General features: G+C 38.0%; 1 protein-coding gene across 1 annotated transcript in view; it reads left to right on the top strand.

Annotated features, from left to right (window-relative positions):
- LOC128052808 (EGF-like and EMI domain-containing protein 1) overlaps positions 1 to 18,909 on the top strand; it is a 616,586-nt gene that overhangs the window by 585,916 nt on the left and 11,761 nt on the right. The window contains 5 exon segments of the mRNA XM_052645370.1: positions 2,596 to 2,730; positions 6,314 to 6,445; positions 10,934 to 11,015; positions 11,319 to 11,555; positions 13,161 to 13,393. Of these exon segments, the coding sequence (XP_052501330.1) occupies positions 2,596 to 2,730; positions 6,314 to 6,445; positions 10,934 to 11,015; positions 11,319 to 11,555; positions 13,161 to 13,393 (819 nt within the window).

The raw sequence follows: 18,909 nt of genomic DNA, 5'->3' as shown, positions 1-18,909 counted from the left end.
CACTGGATACCTCCCAGAACAAACCTAGAAAGAAAAAAGATAGCATCATTTCTGTTATTGTTCCAAGGTAAGAGGATACACCACATTTTAAAGTAATGATCCTTGAATTTTTCATAAGCTAATATCAGATATTTTTGTGAAAAATATTCAAATCATAACTCATCTGCTCAAAAATTTAAAAAGCAGATGGTGGTGGTGGCAATGGTGGTTAGCAATTGGAATGTGATCCTCTTTAGAAAAAACATACACATTCCAGGTCTTCAGGGCTCATTGCTCAGACTTGAGGCTTCATTTATTAATGCCACTTGCTTGGCCCTAAGAGGCTTGAATTTGCTACCCTATATTAGCTTTCTAGAAGTGTCACAGTGAAGCAACACAAATTGAGTGGTTTAAACAACAAAAATTAATTGCCTCATAGTTCTGGAGGCTGGAAGTCTGGGATTAAGGTGCTGGCAGGCCACATTCCTCTGCAGGCACCAGGGGAGGAACAGCCCGGGCCTCTCTCCCTTATTTCCTGTACTTCCTTGACTTGTGACAGCAGAACTCCAGTATTCTCATGGCATTTTCCCTCTGTGAGTGCCTCTTGTCCAAATTTCTCCTATTTATAAGGACAATAGTCATATAAGACTGTAAGTCTAGCCCACATCAGTATGACCTCATCTTAACGAATTATGTCAGCAGCAGCACAATTTCAAATACGACCTCACCTTAACTAATTACATCAGCAAAGTCATAATTTCCAAATGAGGTCACATTCTGAGGTACTAGAGGGAAGTACTTAAACGTGTGCATTTTGGGAGGACACGTTTCAATGCATGGCAAACCCTGAGAAAATGCTAGATTACCAACAAAAGATTTCTTCTTCCACTTTTTCCTTTTTTTCCCTCCCCAGTGCTATGTTCTTAATATACTCAATTGTCACAGTTAAGTATTCCATGGTATAAGTTGTCCACTGAACCCCAGTTCTACAAACTGAACCAGGAAGAGCAGGGCCTGGAAACTAATCTAGAAAAATGAGCACTGGAGAGTGAGCAAGAAGCCCACATCAAGGAAGACAATAGCTTTGAAAGCTGCTGGGGGTTGGTGGGTCTAGGAAAAAACTCAACATTCAGAAAATGCAGGAAGAATGAGGAGGTATCATCCAAATAGGATACTATGAACAGTGAAAAGGGCCCCTGTTGATAATTCTGTTCTGCTTTAAGGGGTAACTCTGTCTGTCCCTGGTAACTGAGACAAAGACCACCCTCCATGGTGGATTGTAACCACCACTTCAGATTACCTCTACTAATAATAGCACATGTTAGCAAATGCTCATAATTTCCATCTATCAGAAAGTCAAGTGGTTTATTTTGTTCTCACCAAGCAGTTTTCCACAGCAAAGCCTATACGGGTATATAATACAATTTGAGCCTGGAGGGCACTTGAAAGATCTTTTATTTGAGTCCCTTAGACTCCTGTAATGGAGAGGGCAATGGCACCCCACTCCAGTACTCTTGCCTGGAAAATCCCACGGATGGAGGAGCCTGGTGGGCTGCAGTCCATGGAGTCCCGAAGAGTCGGACACGACTGAGCAACTTCATTTTCACTTTTCACTTTCATGCATTGAAGAAGGAAATGGCAACCCACTCCAGTGTTCTTGCCTGGAGAATCCCAGGGAGGGGGGAGCCTGGTGGGCTGCCGTCTATGGGGTCACACAGAGTTGGACACGACTGAAGCAACTTTGCAGTAGCAGCAGCAGACTCCTGAAATGTGGGAGAAAAAAACTGTCAGTTATATTTTGGAAAGGAAATTGAAACACTGCTGCTGCTGCTAAGTCACTTCAGTCGTGTCCAACTCTGTGTGACCCCATAGATGGCAACCCACCAGGCTCCCCCGTCCCTAGGATTCTCCAGGCAAGAACACTGGATTGGGTTGCCTTTTCCTTCTCCAATGCATGAAAGTGAAAAGTGAAAGTGAAGTCGCTCAGTAACTCCTTAAAAAGATAACTAAGATAACGGCATGTTTTCCTGAATGCAAAGGTAGCACTTTCTCAAATTAGAATTCCTGTGCTGACTAGCATCCCTAAAACTCAACAGCATGGGAAAAATGATGAAGGAAAGGCAAGCACCATTTGCCAAAGATGTGGCCAAGATAATGGTGCTGTCAGGATGAAGGTTTTGGGTCATCTGCATGATGTAGAATTATTGCAGATTACCATATAATGAAAGGGAATGAAAACAATGGCGAGCCTTCCCGTCAATGCTTGTCTATAATTGCCAAACTGCGACAGGATGGATATGGGGCCTGGCAGGCGTCAGCAGCCTTTGGAGAATATAAACTACAGGCACCAATGGAGCACATTGAGAAGCAATTTCTCTCCCAGAAGCACCAAAGCCTGTTAAGTAGTTCAGGCTTCACTGTTCACATCCAGTTGCCAAAAAGCAAATGAATTGCTTGATTTGAAAGACATTTGTTTCCCTATTTTTTTGGCAGCCAGGATGATCCCCTTGTTTTTCCCATAATCAGGCCCCACAGAACTACATGCCTGTGCACTCACAATGTAAAAGAAACAAAGCATGGTTTTCAGGTGACCGCTTTGCCTCAGTCTGCTTGCAGACTGTCCCAAGGGGGCCTATGGAGCTGGCTGCTCTTCAGAATGTCAGTGTGTGGAGGAGAACACCCTGGAATGCAGTGCCAGAAATGGCAATTGCACCTGCAAATCTGGTTACCAAGGCAACAGATGCCAGAGAGGTACAATCTGATGATAAATTTTCTTTCTCCTCTAATAACAATGCTCAGCTTTGGTTTAGCACCATCTGATCATTAATTAGTTACTTCACCCCACCCAGGTCCTTGGGAAATCAGTAAACTTTGTCAGTCCCCTATTTGCAGGTGAGGAATCTGAGACAGGGGGGCAATAAAGCCATTTAACCTTGTCTTCTTAGCCTGTGATGTTAGCTGTCCCCTTGCTGGCTTGAGCAAGGGAAGAAAGATCACACTGCAGAGAATCTTATCCTAAGAAGATGCGAGCTGGCCAATCACTTCTTAGAGCTGAATTAATCAAGTAAGGGCTGCTAGCTTTGAGAGTGAAAGAATAATTTTCTTTACATCTAAAGCTGGACTGTTCAAACAAATGCAATGGAAACCATAGAAACATTTTGAAAATTTTAAACATGATTATTAGTGTGCTCCTCTCTGAAATCTCTGTAAATAATTTCTTTATAAACCTATAAATACAAAAGTTTGTGTGCAGCATAATTCCAGTGATAAGTAACATGTATAGATACATACGTGTAGGTGCACATAAAATTTGGAAAAAGGTATCGCAAGATGTTAGTAACGGCTTTCTCTGAATTGTGGACTCACGGAATGCTTCTCCTAAGGCATCTGCATGGCTCTCTCATTTTCTCAAAATGGATTGTGTTACCTTTTTAGTGAATCTTGTCATTGCCATGCTACTCAAAATTGCAACCTGCGAATCTCCTTGAACATCTGTATTTTTCCAAAGTGCTTACCATCATCTAACATACCATATTTTCTGATTAGTTTTATGTCTAATGTTTATAGACTGCACAGTTGCTGCTAGAAGCTGAGTCCCAATAAGGGAAGGGTAGTTATTTATTTATTTTTTACCAAAGTATCCCCAGACTACTAAAACAATCAGGACATATAGAGGTTGCTCAATAATGACTATATTTTCTTAAATAAATATATTCAGTAATTTTTGTTCTTTTTCTCTTGTTATTATACATTATGAATTAAGCAGTTCTTACTGTTTTATTTAGGGGGAATTATCACAGTGTTTATTTCCTTTTCACACATAGCAGGTCTGAACATATAAGTACAGTTATCACAACTAATGGCAAGTGAACTTTTTGCCTGTGAAGTGATCCAAAGCAATCTTGTTTAAAATCAGGAGATAATAGATTTGAATGGAAACCATCATACTATTGGGTCCACTTACGGAGGCTGGGCCTGGGGTGGAAGGCTGTCCTTGACGCTTGTATGTTACACGTTGCCCTTACATTTTCATCTGCACAGGGTCTGCAGTGTTTGTCCAAGCTGACTGAAAGAGAATTGGGGTCTTCCAGGTTGGCCTGTGGCTGTGGACCCTGTTGTGGAACTAGAGTATGTAAACAGCAATGTTCATCAAGATTTTGTAGAGATGAGGGTTTTTTATGTAGCTGGATTGTGACTGTCTAGGTAATGAGGAAGAGAACTTGAGGGAACAGAAGGCTGACATTATACAAACGCATTGAACATGGTATGAGAGTGGGTCCCATTCCAATATCTAAACCTCCTTCTGCTTCAACTGATTTTAAGCCTAGAGTCAGCCCCTCATTCATTTCCCTACTAGAGGAGTTGTGCCCTAGAAGTCAACACATGGGAGACAATATCATATATACACACCTGCGTAAATTTAATTTATTCTGATAACATTTTCTCAAAGCAACTGCTGAATATACTATATTGGAAAATGCTTTTGAGATTCCCACTGTGAAGGAAAATGAGTTGAAAGTATATGTAAATCAGCAAAATAGAGAGGTCACCATAGTCTCAGGAAAACATATTATTTTTTAATCAGATAACTTTGTCCAATTCTGATATTTTTGTCTAACCACAAAATGAAATTATGACTCAGACTGGAGCGGGTGAACAGGATCACCATGATTGGCAGCTAAAATCAAGGCAAGAAAAGCTCTCCAAGTGTTGTTCATGATGAAAATCAGGCCTGTTGTTCTTCTTTCCCTTTTTTCAAAGAGTGAAGTAGCCCAAGTGCTCCTAGAGCCAAGCATATCTTTAAACATCTTGACTCCAGACCTGTGTCTAGATTGCAGATGAATACTTAATTAAAGACTGCAAATTGTTTCAATGGCACTAATGAACAGTGCTCTCCATAATCAGCACCAGGCCTTATTTAGCCCATCAGTGATGACTTTTAAGAGCAGTAGAGCTGGTTTCTACACTAATCTGTGAAATAGCGAAAAAGAGAGAGAGGGGAAAAAAAAGAGAAAAAACTAGCATCCTTGCCTTGCATTGATTAGTTTGTAGCCTGGGGTATTTTGGACCCCAGGTGCAGACAGACTTGACTATGGAGGACTCTTGCCCAGCAAGTCTCTTGAGTCTCTCTAAAGAGGCCTGTTCAGCCTTTGTGTCACCATTAAAAGGACCGATTTTTCTTAGACTAGTTCCATATTAATGAACTTGAAAATTTGGACACTGATGGAACCCTAAGAGCCGGTTAATTGACATGAAAAGTGCTGAGTACTAGTAGTTTCATTACAGAAGTTGGGTGTAGTGACTGAGAGCACCAATTTCACAAACCAGCTTTGGATTCCAACACTGACTTTACTACTTATTAACTGTGACCCAGAATAAGTCACTTAACCTCTCCAAGTCTTAGTTTCTTATGGAAGTGGAGATAAAGTTGCTATGTCATAAAGGGATTTTTATGAAAATGTCAGCTAATTTATGTAAAATGCTTGGCACAGAAGAAGTGATCAATAGATAATAGCTAAGAATAGTATGAACATCCTAAAATAATTAATAATTCTGTTATTCAGAAGCTCTGCCCAACACTCGAAGATACTTCACAGCCAAATTTGGTTTTATGCAACTTTCTATAATTATCACATGTTTAAGAAAGTCTTACTGTCTTCCCTGTGTTGAAAGCATGCTTTCTACCAGGTTTCAAATTCCAGTGGTCTCAGTGGAGACTGAAACCTCTAACTAAGCCCTCAGTGGTCCCTGCACTATTAGCCATCCTTTTCTAGTTCAAGAACATTCAACAAAGCAGCACAGGTCTCTCTGTCTCTCCCTTATACATTGCACACTCTTATAAAATACAGAAATTACAGACCTCTGGAATGATTATTCTGGCTTAGAAAATAAGCAAAGACTGGGAAAAGAGGGTTCAGATGGAACAAATCCCAAGCACCGCACCTTCCAAGCTTCCTTTATAAATTACATCTCATTTCAGATTTTGTTCTGTGTAACTGCCTCCAAAAATATACATCAAAATTGCTTCCATTGTTACTGTCTGAAAAACCACGTTTTCAGCAAAAAGCCAACCTCTGTATGTGTGTTTCCAAAGTGACAAGATATGGCCTCATGTTGGTTTCTTCATGGAATATTTTGGAAGTGTGATAAATCCTTAGGGGCCACTCTGAATGCTTCTTTCTTTGCAGCTCAGTCACACACACACACACACACACACACACACACACATTTGCCTACTCACTTAGGCAACGGCAGAAATCCGGGACCACGTTGAGATTTATTACAAGGTGGTAATAAATAGCTCCTTTCTTTCTTTCTCGTTTTATTTTACAAGCCTGCCCTGATGGCCTCTGGGGATCAGCATGCCAATTCTTCTGTGGACCCTGTGAGAATGGAGGTCAGTGCAACAAAGAAACTGGAAACTGTGACTGTCTTCCTGGTTACACAGGAAAAGCCTGTACCCTATGTAAGTTATTAACCTAGACTAGATGACCAACAAAGTTATTAAAGTTGCTAGCTTTATAAATGCTTTTCCAAAACTGCTCTGTGAGCTACAGTGTAAGAGTATGTTTTAATTATCTGTTGTATAAAAAAACCTCAATATTTGCTAACAAATCCTGCCAAAAACAACTTTTAATTTGATTCTTTGGATTGATAAGATGATTCTTCCTCTTGTCTCACCTGCAATCACTAGTGGCTGCTTCTAGCTAGTAAATCAGCTGGAAGCAGGGATATCCAGCCTTTCTTGTACATAGCATTTCCACAAGGTTACCTTTGTTGTTGTTCAGTTGCTAAATCTTGCCTGACTCTTTGAGAGCCCATGGGCTATAGCCTGCCAGGCCTTCTTCTCCCTCACTATCTCCTGGAGTTTGCCCAAATTCATGTTCATTGAGTCAGTGATGCCATTCAACTATCTCATCCTCTGTTGCCCCCTTCTCCTGCCCTCAATCTTTCCCAGCATTAGGGTATTTTCCAATGAGTCACCTCTTTGCGTCAGGTGGCCAAAGTATTGGAGCTTCAGCTTCAGCATCGGTCCTTCCATTGAGGATTCAGGGTTGATTCCCTTTAAGATTGACTGATTTGATCTCCTTGCTGTCCAAGTGACTCTCAAGAGTCTTCTCTAACAGCACAGTTCAAAGGCATCTATTCTTTAGCCCTCAGTCTTCTTTGTGGTCCCACTTTCGTATCCGTACATGACTGCTAGAGGTTAGCTTGGGCTTCCTCAAAGCATCACAGCCTTAAGACAGCAATCTAAGAAAGAGCATCTAAGGGTGGAAAAGCAGAAAAGACAATGTCTCCAAAAGCCTACCTTTGGAAGCCACACATTGTTACTTCTGCCACTTTCTGTTGGTTAAAGTAAGTCATAAGGACAGCCAGATTCAAGAGGAGGAGAAAGAGATTCTTCTTCCTGATGAGAGGGGTAGCAAAATCTCATTGCAAAAGATCTGCAAGCTAAGAGATATTTGGAACCCATCTATCATAGCATACTATTTAAAGTTATACTGAAAGGCACTTTAAAAATCTGCTAGACTGTATTTCTCATTCTTGTCAGAGTGGGAAAAGATTAGAGACTGATAAAAAGTGATTAGTCCAACTGAATCTGCTTCAGAGAGTGTGTAGAACTACTGCTTTGCTATCTCCTTTTCTGCTTGTAATTCTTGCATAACCTCTGTTAACCCTGCCTGTATTGCCTTCTCTACTCCGTCCACCATGAAACAGTTCCTTGAAACCTTGAGAAAAGCTGTGGGCTGTATGGCAACGATAGTATTTTTACGTTACTATTTCAAATGTTTCTGATCAAGGTTAGCAGAAATCTAATGTTTGGATTGTCTATGATATTATGAGATGTAAACATTGATCTGAATTAACTGCTAGTGCTTAGAATTTTCTATAAACCAGCAAGCAAATAAAAGCAGAAACTTAAATGTAAATATAAGGTGTAACATTAGGTTAGTATTTAGCACTTGGCTAATTATCTGATCATTTGGGGAAATGCATGACTGCCCCAAGGACAACCCTCAAGCAAGAGTGATAGAACAAGGTTGTTGCCTGATGATTTTTCTGGATATAACTAGATCATTTGTACTTTTGGACTGTCATTCTGGCACTGTTGACAGCCTTTCAAAAGGTATAAATTTTGCTAGTGCAGCAGTTGGCTATCCTTAGCCTACTTGTTTCCTTTAAAAAAAGCTTAAAGGTAATAATTTACATATTCAAAAGGTAGTAACTTTCTATTTCCAAAGTGGTGACATTTTATCTTGTCTAACTCAATTTTAATGAAATAATTATTAAGCAGATAGTGATATATCTGTTTCAATTGTCAGGTGATATAAATAGACTATTTAGAAACGAGAGAGAAAACTATTCATTCTTTAAAATATTAATTTTAATATGTTGCAACTATCTTCCATTCGAAGATTTCAAAACCAAGGAGAATATATTATGAAAGTCCCAAGAGAATTTTAGGTGACTATTCTAACTTTATTGGCAATCTGATACATAAGATAATAAATTGATTTGGATAGGCAAAAATATTCCCCAACTTCTAGACTAGTACAATTTTAATGTTATATGCTGTTATCTGATTTTATACACACAGATAGAAACACAAATTATATAATAATCCTAATAGGATATTTAGGAAAATGAATGAAACCAAAGCATAGGACTCATTAAAAATGCTTCATGTACTCCACAAGAAATGTGTGTGGCATTTAAAAAAGGGGTTTATGTTTGAAGAAATGCTTATATATTTTTATAAATACTCTGAAAATGGTGCTTCCTGAATTTTAAAACTTAGTTATTCTGCATAATGAACTGTAAAAATACTTGTAGGCTAAATAAGGTAATATGTTTTAGAGGTAGTAGAGACCAAAAAGCATTTCTAAAGATATTGGCTTTATATAAATTCCAATTATTAGAAGTTATAAATACAAATACTTGGGCTAAATAATTCCTTTTTAAAAGTGTTGCTTTCACTGTGTGAGAAAACTCTCTGGATTATGGTAGACTATACATTTTCTTTCTTCTTGATAGTCAGTTATCAGGGTTGGTGACAGTTATGGTTGAATAGACACACACCCTTGATGAGAACGTACCATCTCTACGAAGGTTTAGTCTCATATATCAGGCCTGTTACCAAATAATCTCAGAAGTGATTCCAGCTTTTTCTTTACCCCAGTATTATTTCTACTAGCTAAAGTACAAAATAAAAGTAACCTAAATAGCCACCCAGAACAAGAATGAGCAAACAAATCCTATAACACATTAATGGACTATTCTGAGGCCATTAAGATTCATGTTTTGGATGAATGTGTAACATCAGGAGAATTGACATTAAATGTACATTAAAAATTGTATATAGAGAATGCTCCAAATTTGTAAAAACCTGTACACATATATGTGTGTGGGAAATTGTAGTAGAAAGGAAAGCAGTTGTTAACAATGGCCATCTCTAAGGACTATTAGTGAATATTTTTCTCCTTTTTACATTTCAGCCTTTCCCATATGTACTTCTTAACTATTTTTCCCATTTAAAGGGAGAAAATTTATCATCTTCAGACCAATCACACACTAAACACGTAAGATAGTTGTCTATTCTTAAAGTATCATCTGGTGGTTTTAACTGTTCCCATATAGTGAAGATGTGTGTTAAAGAGAAAGTTAGAAGAGAATAAGGGAGAAGATACTAAACGGGAGATGTGTATGTATGTGTGTGTGTATGTGCTTGGTCTTGTTCGTGTCCAACTCTGCAACTCCATGGACTGTAGCCCGCCAGACTCCTCTGTCCATGGAATTTTTTAGGCAAGAATACTTTTGTGGGTTGCCATTTCCTACTCCAAGGGATCTTCCCAAACCAGGGATCAACCTGCATCTCTGCCATCTCCTGCATTGGCATCACTGTGCCACCTGGAAAGCCCCAGGTAGGGAGACAGCAATTCCAAATACAACTTGTAAATATATGATCAAACAAGTTTTAAACATTATATGATCAACTATCATGAAATGATGATTCATCATGAGGTGATGATGGTCAAAATCATTAAATGCCACGAAACCCTAATAAACACAGGTGTGAACCTTCTGTAAACAAATTGATAAATGTTTAACTACTGATTCTCTGAAATATAAAAACCCTGTTTTGGTTCATTTGACAATTTCCTGTGTAATATTCCCACCAAGGCAATTTCAAGCAACCGGTGTGATGTCAACTGTCTCAGAAAATTCCCCAAAATTTAACAGGTTGCAGATTAACCATTGGCTTTCCAAGCTGATATTAATAGCTCCAGTATACCAGTAGCTGGCAAATAATTGTAGTCTGAAAACTCTTAAAAATCTGAAAGTGAAAGTGAAAGTCGCTCAGTGGTGTCCGACTCTTTGTGACTCCATGGACTATACAGTCCATGGGATTCTCCAGGCCAGAATACTGGAGTGGGTAGGTAGCCTTTCCCTTCTCCAGGGGATCTTCCTAAACCAGGGATTGAACCCAGGTTTCCTGCATTGCAGGCAGTTCTTTACCACCTGAGCCACAAGCAAAGCCTAAGAATACTGGAGTAGGTAGCCTATCCCTTCTCCAGTGGATCTCTCCGACCCAGAAATCAAACCGGGTTCTCCTGCATTGCAGGCGGATTCTTTACCAAGTGCGCTATCAGGGAAATCCTAGAAATCTGAATGATTTCTTAATCTTTACTTTCTCTTTTGATATTAAGAATTTGTAACTTTTCAGGTGTTGATTTTTCCTGTTTCTAAGCAGGTGACTAAGTTGACATTTGGGTTGAATTAAATTAACCAACAAATAGCTTCAACCAACCAAAAATTTGCTATCAAGCTACTCTTTTGTTTTTTGGAACAAAATTAATTATTTAGCTTAATTGATTTGAGATTCAAAAAATAGACTAAAAACCACTGCATTGCTTTCTGTGTAGATTCATACCCCTTATCCTTTTTCTCTCAGTTCATGTAACTGGAATATTAACTCAGATCATGAGGAAACAAGTGGTGCCTCCAACAACCACTAAGCTGTTTTCCATCTTCCTGTAACATACCTACCCTAAACTAGGGCTAGCATCTCCTAAAAAAAGACAATTATCTAAGGTAGAAAAAAGAACACTTGTAAAGTAAAACAAGATAAAACAAACAAAAAACTATTAGAACAATTTTGAGTGTTAAGCATCACCAGGCACAAAGAGGTGAGGTGCGATAATATACTTCCAACCTCTCTGAGGCAATCCTCACTTTGATTTTTAAAGTTGCTATAAAATAAATTGTATTTAAATAATACATTTCCCATCCTTCCCAGCAGTGAGATGCATATCCTTTACCAATCTGCTTCTCGGCAGGCGGTCCAGCCTGATGAAGTATCAGCAAAATGTCAGCTCCCACAGAGAGGTGCGACGAGAGGCGACACAAAGCAGTGACAGGCCTTTCAAAAAGCTATTGTGCAAATTCAGTTTTAAAATAGGGATGTGGCTGAGGGCTGCTGGGTATGTCGTTACCAATGCGTTCAACTCCCCATCGTCTATAAGAACGGAAGAGAGTCACGGTGCAGTGATAGAAGAGCTTTACGTTGAAGAGTGGTGGGTCCCGGGGCTGCTCTTTCTCCTGCTTTTATCAACTTCCATAATGTCTCAGTTAGATCTTTTTAAAAACATTCAAACTCTTGTAAATTTGTAACCTTCAACAAATTACTGATGCCTTACAAAATTCAATAAAGAGTTTTAAGCCCATCATAATTTGCCTAGTCTCACCTGTATCCCACATACCTTTGGCATTCTCCCAAGCACATGTGCTTTTAAAATATGGTGCTGTTATTCATTGTTTTTCCCCCAAATAATTTTTTTCTTCCTTCATTTTGTTGCCTGTTAAAATACTTCAGGGATTTTTATTTTAAAGTATGTGTAAACAAACAAACAAAACCACTAAATCCTTTCATTGCCCTGTGTAGCATTGCCCATCATAGTATAATTGTCTGTTTATACATGATTAAAATGATCATTCATTTTTTGTATTCCCCAGGTCTTGGTTTACAAGGGATGCTCATTAAAAATTTTCTAAATTCAATTAAAGAACATTCTTGAAACAGTAGAGCAGTTTTGAATGAAAGTTTCATAGAAATAATCCATCAAGTCAAAAATAGACATGAGAAACAGAGTTTATGGAACTGAAAAAAAAAATATTCACTAGCCTAAATAAACCAGATTGAATTGCTAGAACTTTTAAGATAACAGCAGTGGTGTAAGGAGAAGGAAAGCTTTTACCCAGCACCATAGCTTTGTTGGTGCTCCATTTCTGAAAGAACTTTTCAGAAGATTTTTTTCAAAAGTTTTAATGACTGACACCACCAAACACCAATGAAGTTTTCTGTGGTTCTTTGCTTTTTCTCAAAACTTTAGATTTATGCTTTTCTGTACTCACCTCCAATGTATGCAATCATTTCTTCTGAATATAACAGAGCCACATTAGCATAGGGAATAAATGTCTGTGGCTTTTAGTTTTGATAAACAAAAGGGATTTAACTAGATAATATACAATATGTAATATCTATGTAATAATATATAATCCAATATGTAGTAACACTGTACAGTAACTATAGGTATGTGCTGTACAATGATAATAAATTGTTCAAAGCTCATGCTAGTCAAGTGCCATTTGTGTGTTCACTGTATATGTCTTTTTCTTCAATGTATGTGTGTGTGTGTATGTGTGTGTGTGTGTGTGTATGCTCAGACATGTCTGATTCTTTGTGACCCATGGACTGTAGCCTGCCAGTCTCCTCTAGCTATGAAATTTTCCAGGCAAGAATACTGGAGCCAGCTGCCATTTCCTACTCCAGGGAATCTTTCCAATGCAGGGATCAAACCTGCATCTCCTGTGTCTTCTACATTAGCAGGGAGATTCTACCTGGGAAGCAATATCCCCATTTTATGAATGAGGAAGCTAACTCTAGGAAGAATTAAGTAACTTGTCAGGAGTTATGTAATTAGTAACTGAGGACTAGATAAACAATAAAGTTCATGCAAATGCTAGATATAAGGTGAGACTATAGTTATCGATATTAAATAGTGTAGCTGCCTGCTTGTAAACATTTAAAGAAAATAGAGAAAAATTATGAAAAACCTAAGAAGTCAGGAAGTTTCATTAAGGTTGTCCTTCTTTTTTTTTTTTTGGCCTCATATTTGCAGGTTGACAGACATAGCTAAGAACATTGTTGAAATGTCAAGTGCCATAGGAGCCTATGCTCAATTTAACAACAGAGGGAGGATGTTTTTTGTTTGTCTGTATGCAGCATGTCCAGCTTATTTCCACAACCTAAGCTGCCTGCTGTACCACATCAATAATGATAGTTCTCAGCAGGACCTTGATACCAGCCGGTGTATCTGCCTGTCCAACTGGACTGAGCCCCCTGACAGAAGCTGTAAATCAGAAGCAGATTATAAGTCCTGTTCATCACCTAACATAAATAATGACCCAAAGAATTTTCTTTGCATTTTGCACTTGCTGAGTGTTCTCACTGGTTTTTTTTTGTTTTTATAGATCTGCCCACTCTAAACAGTGTTTAAAATTCTCTTTGTGTGTTGGTAAATATAGCTGGCTAGTTGCCTACCATAATCCATGATTACACTTGCTGCTTGCTTCCAGAGCCCTAAATTGAATATCTGGCAGAGCACAAAATAAATTCTTATTTCTACATAGTGAGTCATCAAGAAGTTCTACTTTCCAGTACACACAACTTTCATATATGTAGATACACAGACCCTTTGTGTGTTATTAGTTTTGTTTGTGGTCCACTGTGTTTTGGAATTTTTTATCTACTATGACTGAATATTTAGTTACATGTTGAACATGTATTCATGCTAGTACTATAATTTTTTGGTGTTTAAATATAAAGACTAGTATGACATGAAGAACAATTTATGTTCTAATTTGGTTTTAAGTGTGAAATGCCATTATTTCCTTCATAAGCAAAAATTTTGTAAGTCTTGACCTTATATCTTCTCTACTTAGAATAGATATGTAGTTATTATGCCTTAGTTTTCTCATCCATAAAGTGAAACTAATAAAAGACCCAACTCACTAGCTTCTTAAGGATTAAATAGGTTAATACATATCATACCTTTGGAAGGCCATTTAGCACAGAGCTAAAATAATCACGATGGTGTGATCACTCACCTAGAGCCAGACATCCTGGAATGTGAATTCAAGTGGGCCTTAGGAAGCATCATTACAAACAAAGCAGGTGGAGGTGATGGAATTCCAGTTGAGCTATTTCAAATCCTGAAAGATGATGCTCTGAAAGTGCTGCACTCAACATGCCAGCAAATTTGGAAAACTCAGCAGTGGCCACAGGACTGGAAAAGGTCAGTTTTCATTCCAATCCCAAAGAAAGGCAATGCCAAAGAATGCTCAAACTACCTCACAATTGCACTCATCTCACACGCTAGTAAAGTAATGCTCAAAATTCTCCAAGACAGGCTTCAGCAATACGTGAACCATGAACTTCCAGATGTTCAAGCTGGTTTTATAAAAGGCAGAGGAACCAGAGATCAAATTGCCAACATCCGCTGGATCATGGAAAAAGCACGAGAGTTCCAGAAAAACATCTATTTCTGCTTTATTGACTATGTCAAAGCCTTTGACTGTGTGGATCACAATAAACTGTGGAAAATTCTGAAAGAGATGGGAATACCAGACCACCTGACCTGCCTCTTGAGAAATCTGTATGCAGGTCAGGAAGCAACAGTTAGAACTGGACATGGAACAACAGACTGGTTCCAAATAGGAAAAGGAGTGCGTCAAGGCTGTATATTGTCACCCTACTTATTTAACTTATATGCAGAGTACATCATGAGAAACACCGGGCTGGAGGAAGCACAAGCTGGCATCAAGCTTGCTGGGAGAAATATCAATAACCTCAGATATGCAGGTGACACCACCTTTATGGCAGAACGTGAAGCAGAACTAAAGAGCCTCTTGATGAAAGTGAAAGAGAAGAGTGAAAAAGTTGGCTTAAAGCTCAACATTCAGAAAACTAAGATCATGGCATCTGGTCCTATCACTTCATGGCAAATAGACGGGGAAACACTGGAAACAGTGGCTGACGTTATTTTTCTGGGCTCCAAAATCACAGGAAGAAAAGTTATGACCAACCTAGATAGCATATTAAAAAACAGAGACATTACTTTGTCAACAAATGTCCATCTAGTCAAGGCTATGGTTTTTCCAGTGGTCCTGTATGGATGTGAGAGTTGGACTATAAAGAAAGCTGAGTGCTGAAGAATTGATGCTGTTGAACTGTGGTGTTGAAGAACACTCTTGAGAGTCCCTTGGACTGCAAGGAGATCCAACCAGTCCATCCTAAAGGAGATCAGTTCTGGGTGTTCATTGGAAGGACTGATGTTAAAGCTGAAACTCCAGTAGCTTGGCCACGTGATGCGAAGAGCTGACTAATTGGAAAAGATCCTGATGCTGGGAAAGATTGAGGGCAGGAGGAGAAGGGGACGACAGAGGACGAGATGGTTGGATGGCATCACCGACTCAATGGACATGGATTTGGGTGGGCTCCATGAGTTGGTGATGGACAGAGTAGCCTGGCGAGCTGCAGTTCACGGGTTCACAAAGAGTCAGACACAACTGAGCAACTTAACTGAACTGAACTGAACTGAACAGGATTAGGTAGTGAGGGTGTTAAGACTGAAACTCAAGTAGCAAGTTTTAGTGAATAGATATGGAAAATGAAAATTTGAAGTTTGAAAACTATTTGGTGTATATAGTTTGAAATATACTGAATGAGACATATGTGAACAATTACTTGTTTGAAAGTCAGATCCTAAAAACTCAAAGGAGAAATCAGAACTAGTAGGTAGAGGTGCGAACCATCAGCATAGATTATTTGGGTGAGATAACTAAGGAGAAGACACTAAAGGGGAAAGCCAAGAAGACTATGAGAGAAATTTGCTAAATTCCCTACATTCAGGGGGATCTAGAGAAAGGGAAACCGACAAGTGAGATAAAGATTTACTTAGAGCAGATGTTACAAACTGGCAGCCTTAGAGCTGAATTTTACTTGCAGATGTATTTTGAATGGCAGGCAAATTCCATTTTAAAATATATGATTCAATATTTTAAAAAATCAGATGTAGGAACTCTGGACACATCTTCCTGTATGGGAACAAACAGTTACATTTGATCAGTTCACACCTCTTTATTGGAGGGCAAGCCCTCTCTTATTGGTCCTGGGCCCACAGCTCTGTGGGAATTAACCCACAGGGATTCTACCCACTTTCTTCTGGGGGCAGGACCTGTGTTTGTGACTCCTGCTTTAAAAAGATGGAAAAAGGTGGATAAGAAATAGAGTGACCCAGATATAATTCTAGAGAAAGATGACTTTCAAGAGGATAAGGACAATCACTGACTTATATATGTTCAAAAAAGAAAAGGAAAAAAAAATAGAAGGCCACTTCAGGATTTGTGATTTAGAACTTGGTAATTTTTGAAAAAAAAAAAAAACATGAAATATCAGTTTAATTTAGGATTTAAATTGAATGGTAAATGAGTAAATTAAAATAGCATCCCAGGAAGCTTGACAATGAAGGAAACAAAATGTTTAGCCCATTTTGTTCTCTACCAACAAAATGTTTAAAATTGTCTTGCCTTTTCAAGGATACATTATCCCTTCTGACCATCAACATACATCATTTTCTGTTGATGGATCTTATTCATTCTTGGTCCCTTTTACTCCTGAAGGTCAGGTCCAGTGTAGTCATGATGGAAAAGATTCAGAATCCCTGAGAATTATTGATGTTGAAATGAATCAAATACCTGGATATTTGCTCTCATGTGAAGCATGCAAAGAGTATATTTAAATGATTCTGCTGATATGTATTTGGAAAAATATGTAACTTATAAAACTCATTGAATTTTTCTATTGTCAGATTTTAACTTCTCCTTCTTCCTTTCTTGCACACACACACACATGCACACACACACACACTATTTATATCATATATGCTGAGACACAGTTTTTTCAAATTTCAACATCTCTAAAATTAGGTAGTATCTTATAAACTAATAGTACAACAATATATAATTATATCGTAACTTTCTAACATAGTCTATTGTCTAAGTACACACTGAAGGCAAGTGTCTTTTACTATATTATGAATAATTTCCATCTTCTGGGCCCAAAAGGAGATAGAACATAGAGGGAAAAATCAAATGAAATCTGTGTATTAATTTTAAAGCAGCTTGAAGTGACTCAATTGTAAGTGCCTGATGGATCATAATAGCTCTTTCCAAGTTGGAATAAAAAGCTGCCTATTGGCTTCAGAAACAATAATGATGCACAGGCTGGGAGATATCTGAATTTTTTTTTTCTGTATTAAAAATGATAGGCCCAAGAAACTAGGGAAAAGAAATTGTCCTATTTTAAGATACTGTCGATCTCACTGTGTTCTTGTGCCATCATTAATCAATGGTCTGAATGTAGAGAAGAAAGGGAAGGAAGCTTGCAGACAACAAAATGTGTCTCACTTCAGCACAGCAGCAAGGAGCTCAGACTTCCTGGACAAGCCTACCTTTGAGAGAGGCTCCACATAACTAGTGTTTTGCAAGCTCAGTCTGAAACTTAGTAAACTTGAGGAGGAAGTTCTGTAGTATCACTGAAATTGCCTATGTATTCCCATAAGGATAAAGTGTGTTGGCTATTACTAGCAAATTATGTTTCCTTATATTATAGAATCGTGAAATATCTCCATTGTATATTTCAACTCTGTGTTGCTAAATTTACATTTAAACTTACGAGAATGCAAAGTGATAGTGCTAGCCATACCCATATATAGTATACATAGAAGTGTGCATTTTGCAGAGAATGTCTATAATTTAAACTATGTGGTCCAGCAGTCTGATGTATTTGAATAATTATATCATCATAAAAGTTGTTTAGCACTTTATGCTTTACAAAGGATTTTCATCTCTATTATCTTGTTCAAAATTGGAAAATTATGTAAGGAGAAACACTGGTATCTACCTTAATACTACAGTTCTGTTGAAATGGTGAAGATCCCAGTTCTAGTTATATTTAGCCTCAAATTATTATTGCTATCAATCTTGAAATATGTGTTCTTTATGGTATCTAATATGAAGTCTTAAGATTCAACTGTCTTGAATCTTATGTTTTCTTTTCTCTATTATTTTAGCTTTTTGAAAATGAACAATAAGACTATTTTGGTTGAAAATATATGAAAAGACTAGAGGACAAATAGTTTTAAAAGTGCAAATGTTTGCAAAGGCCAGCCTGTGTAAAGTAGCACATTCCACATACTTAGTATTCAAATACATTATCCACCTGACAAGATAGTAAAATATCCTACTCATCTGTTCAGGACTAATTTTTTAAATTTTAATAATTTTATTAGTCTCTAGCACAGCCTTTTAAAACTTTGCAAAGAATATTAATAACTCATTAAAGATTAATTATGTGTCAGTTTTGAGGTCAAAGAGTTGGAGTGGTTTTTAGTTATCTGAATTAAAACGCATCTGCTCTGAAAAGGACACATAGTGTAAGACTTTCTGCCTTCTTCACCAATCTAAAGTTCTTATTTGTTAAAACATGTACACAGAGACATTAAACAAAGGTCTTTGACAACAATTAAATGAGAAAGTGATGGCCATATGCATACTAGTCTAGAAGTTTGGTACAGAGTGATGTCTTCAAAGACCGGTTACCTTTGGAAACTTGTGTGACTTACAATGCTAACTGGAGGACCAGTCACAGTTAGACTAGTTATGATGAAGGCTTCCTCACAATCTAAAATCTGCTTCTTGTTTTCATGGAGTGGAACCATAGAATTTAATGGAGCAAGAGTTTGAGAATAAGATGATCAATGAAAAACAGATGTCTAAATGGAGAATAGAGGAATTCTGAGACATGAA

The sequence above is a fragment of the Budorcas taxicolor genome, chromosome 1, assembly GCF_023091745.1.
Source record: "Budorcas taxicolor isolate Tak-1 chromosome 1, Takin1.1, whole genome shotgun sequence".
Classification (NCBI taxonomy): domain Eukaryota; kingdom Metazoa; phylum Chordata; class Mammalia; order Artiodactyla; family Bovidae; genus Budorcas; species Budorcas taxicolor.
The sequence above is the reverse complement of the archived record's forward strand: the minus strand, read 5'-3'. Positions and strand labels throughout refer to the sequence as shown.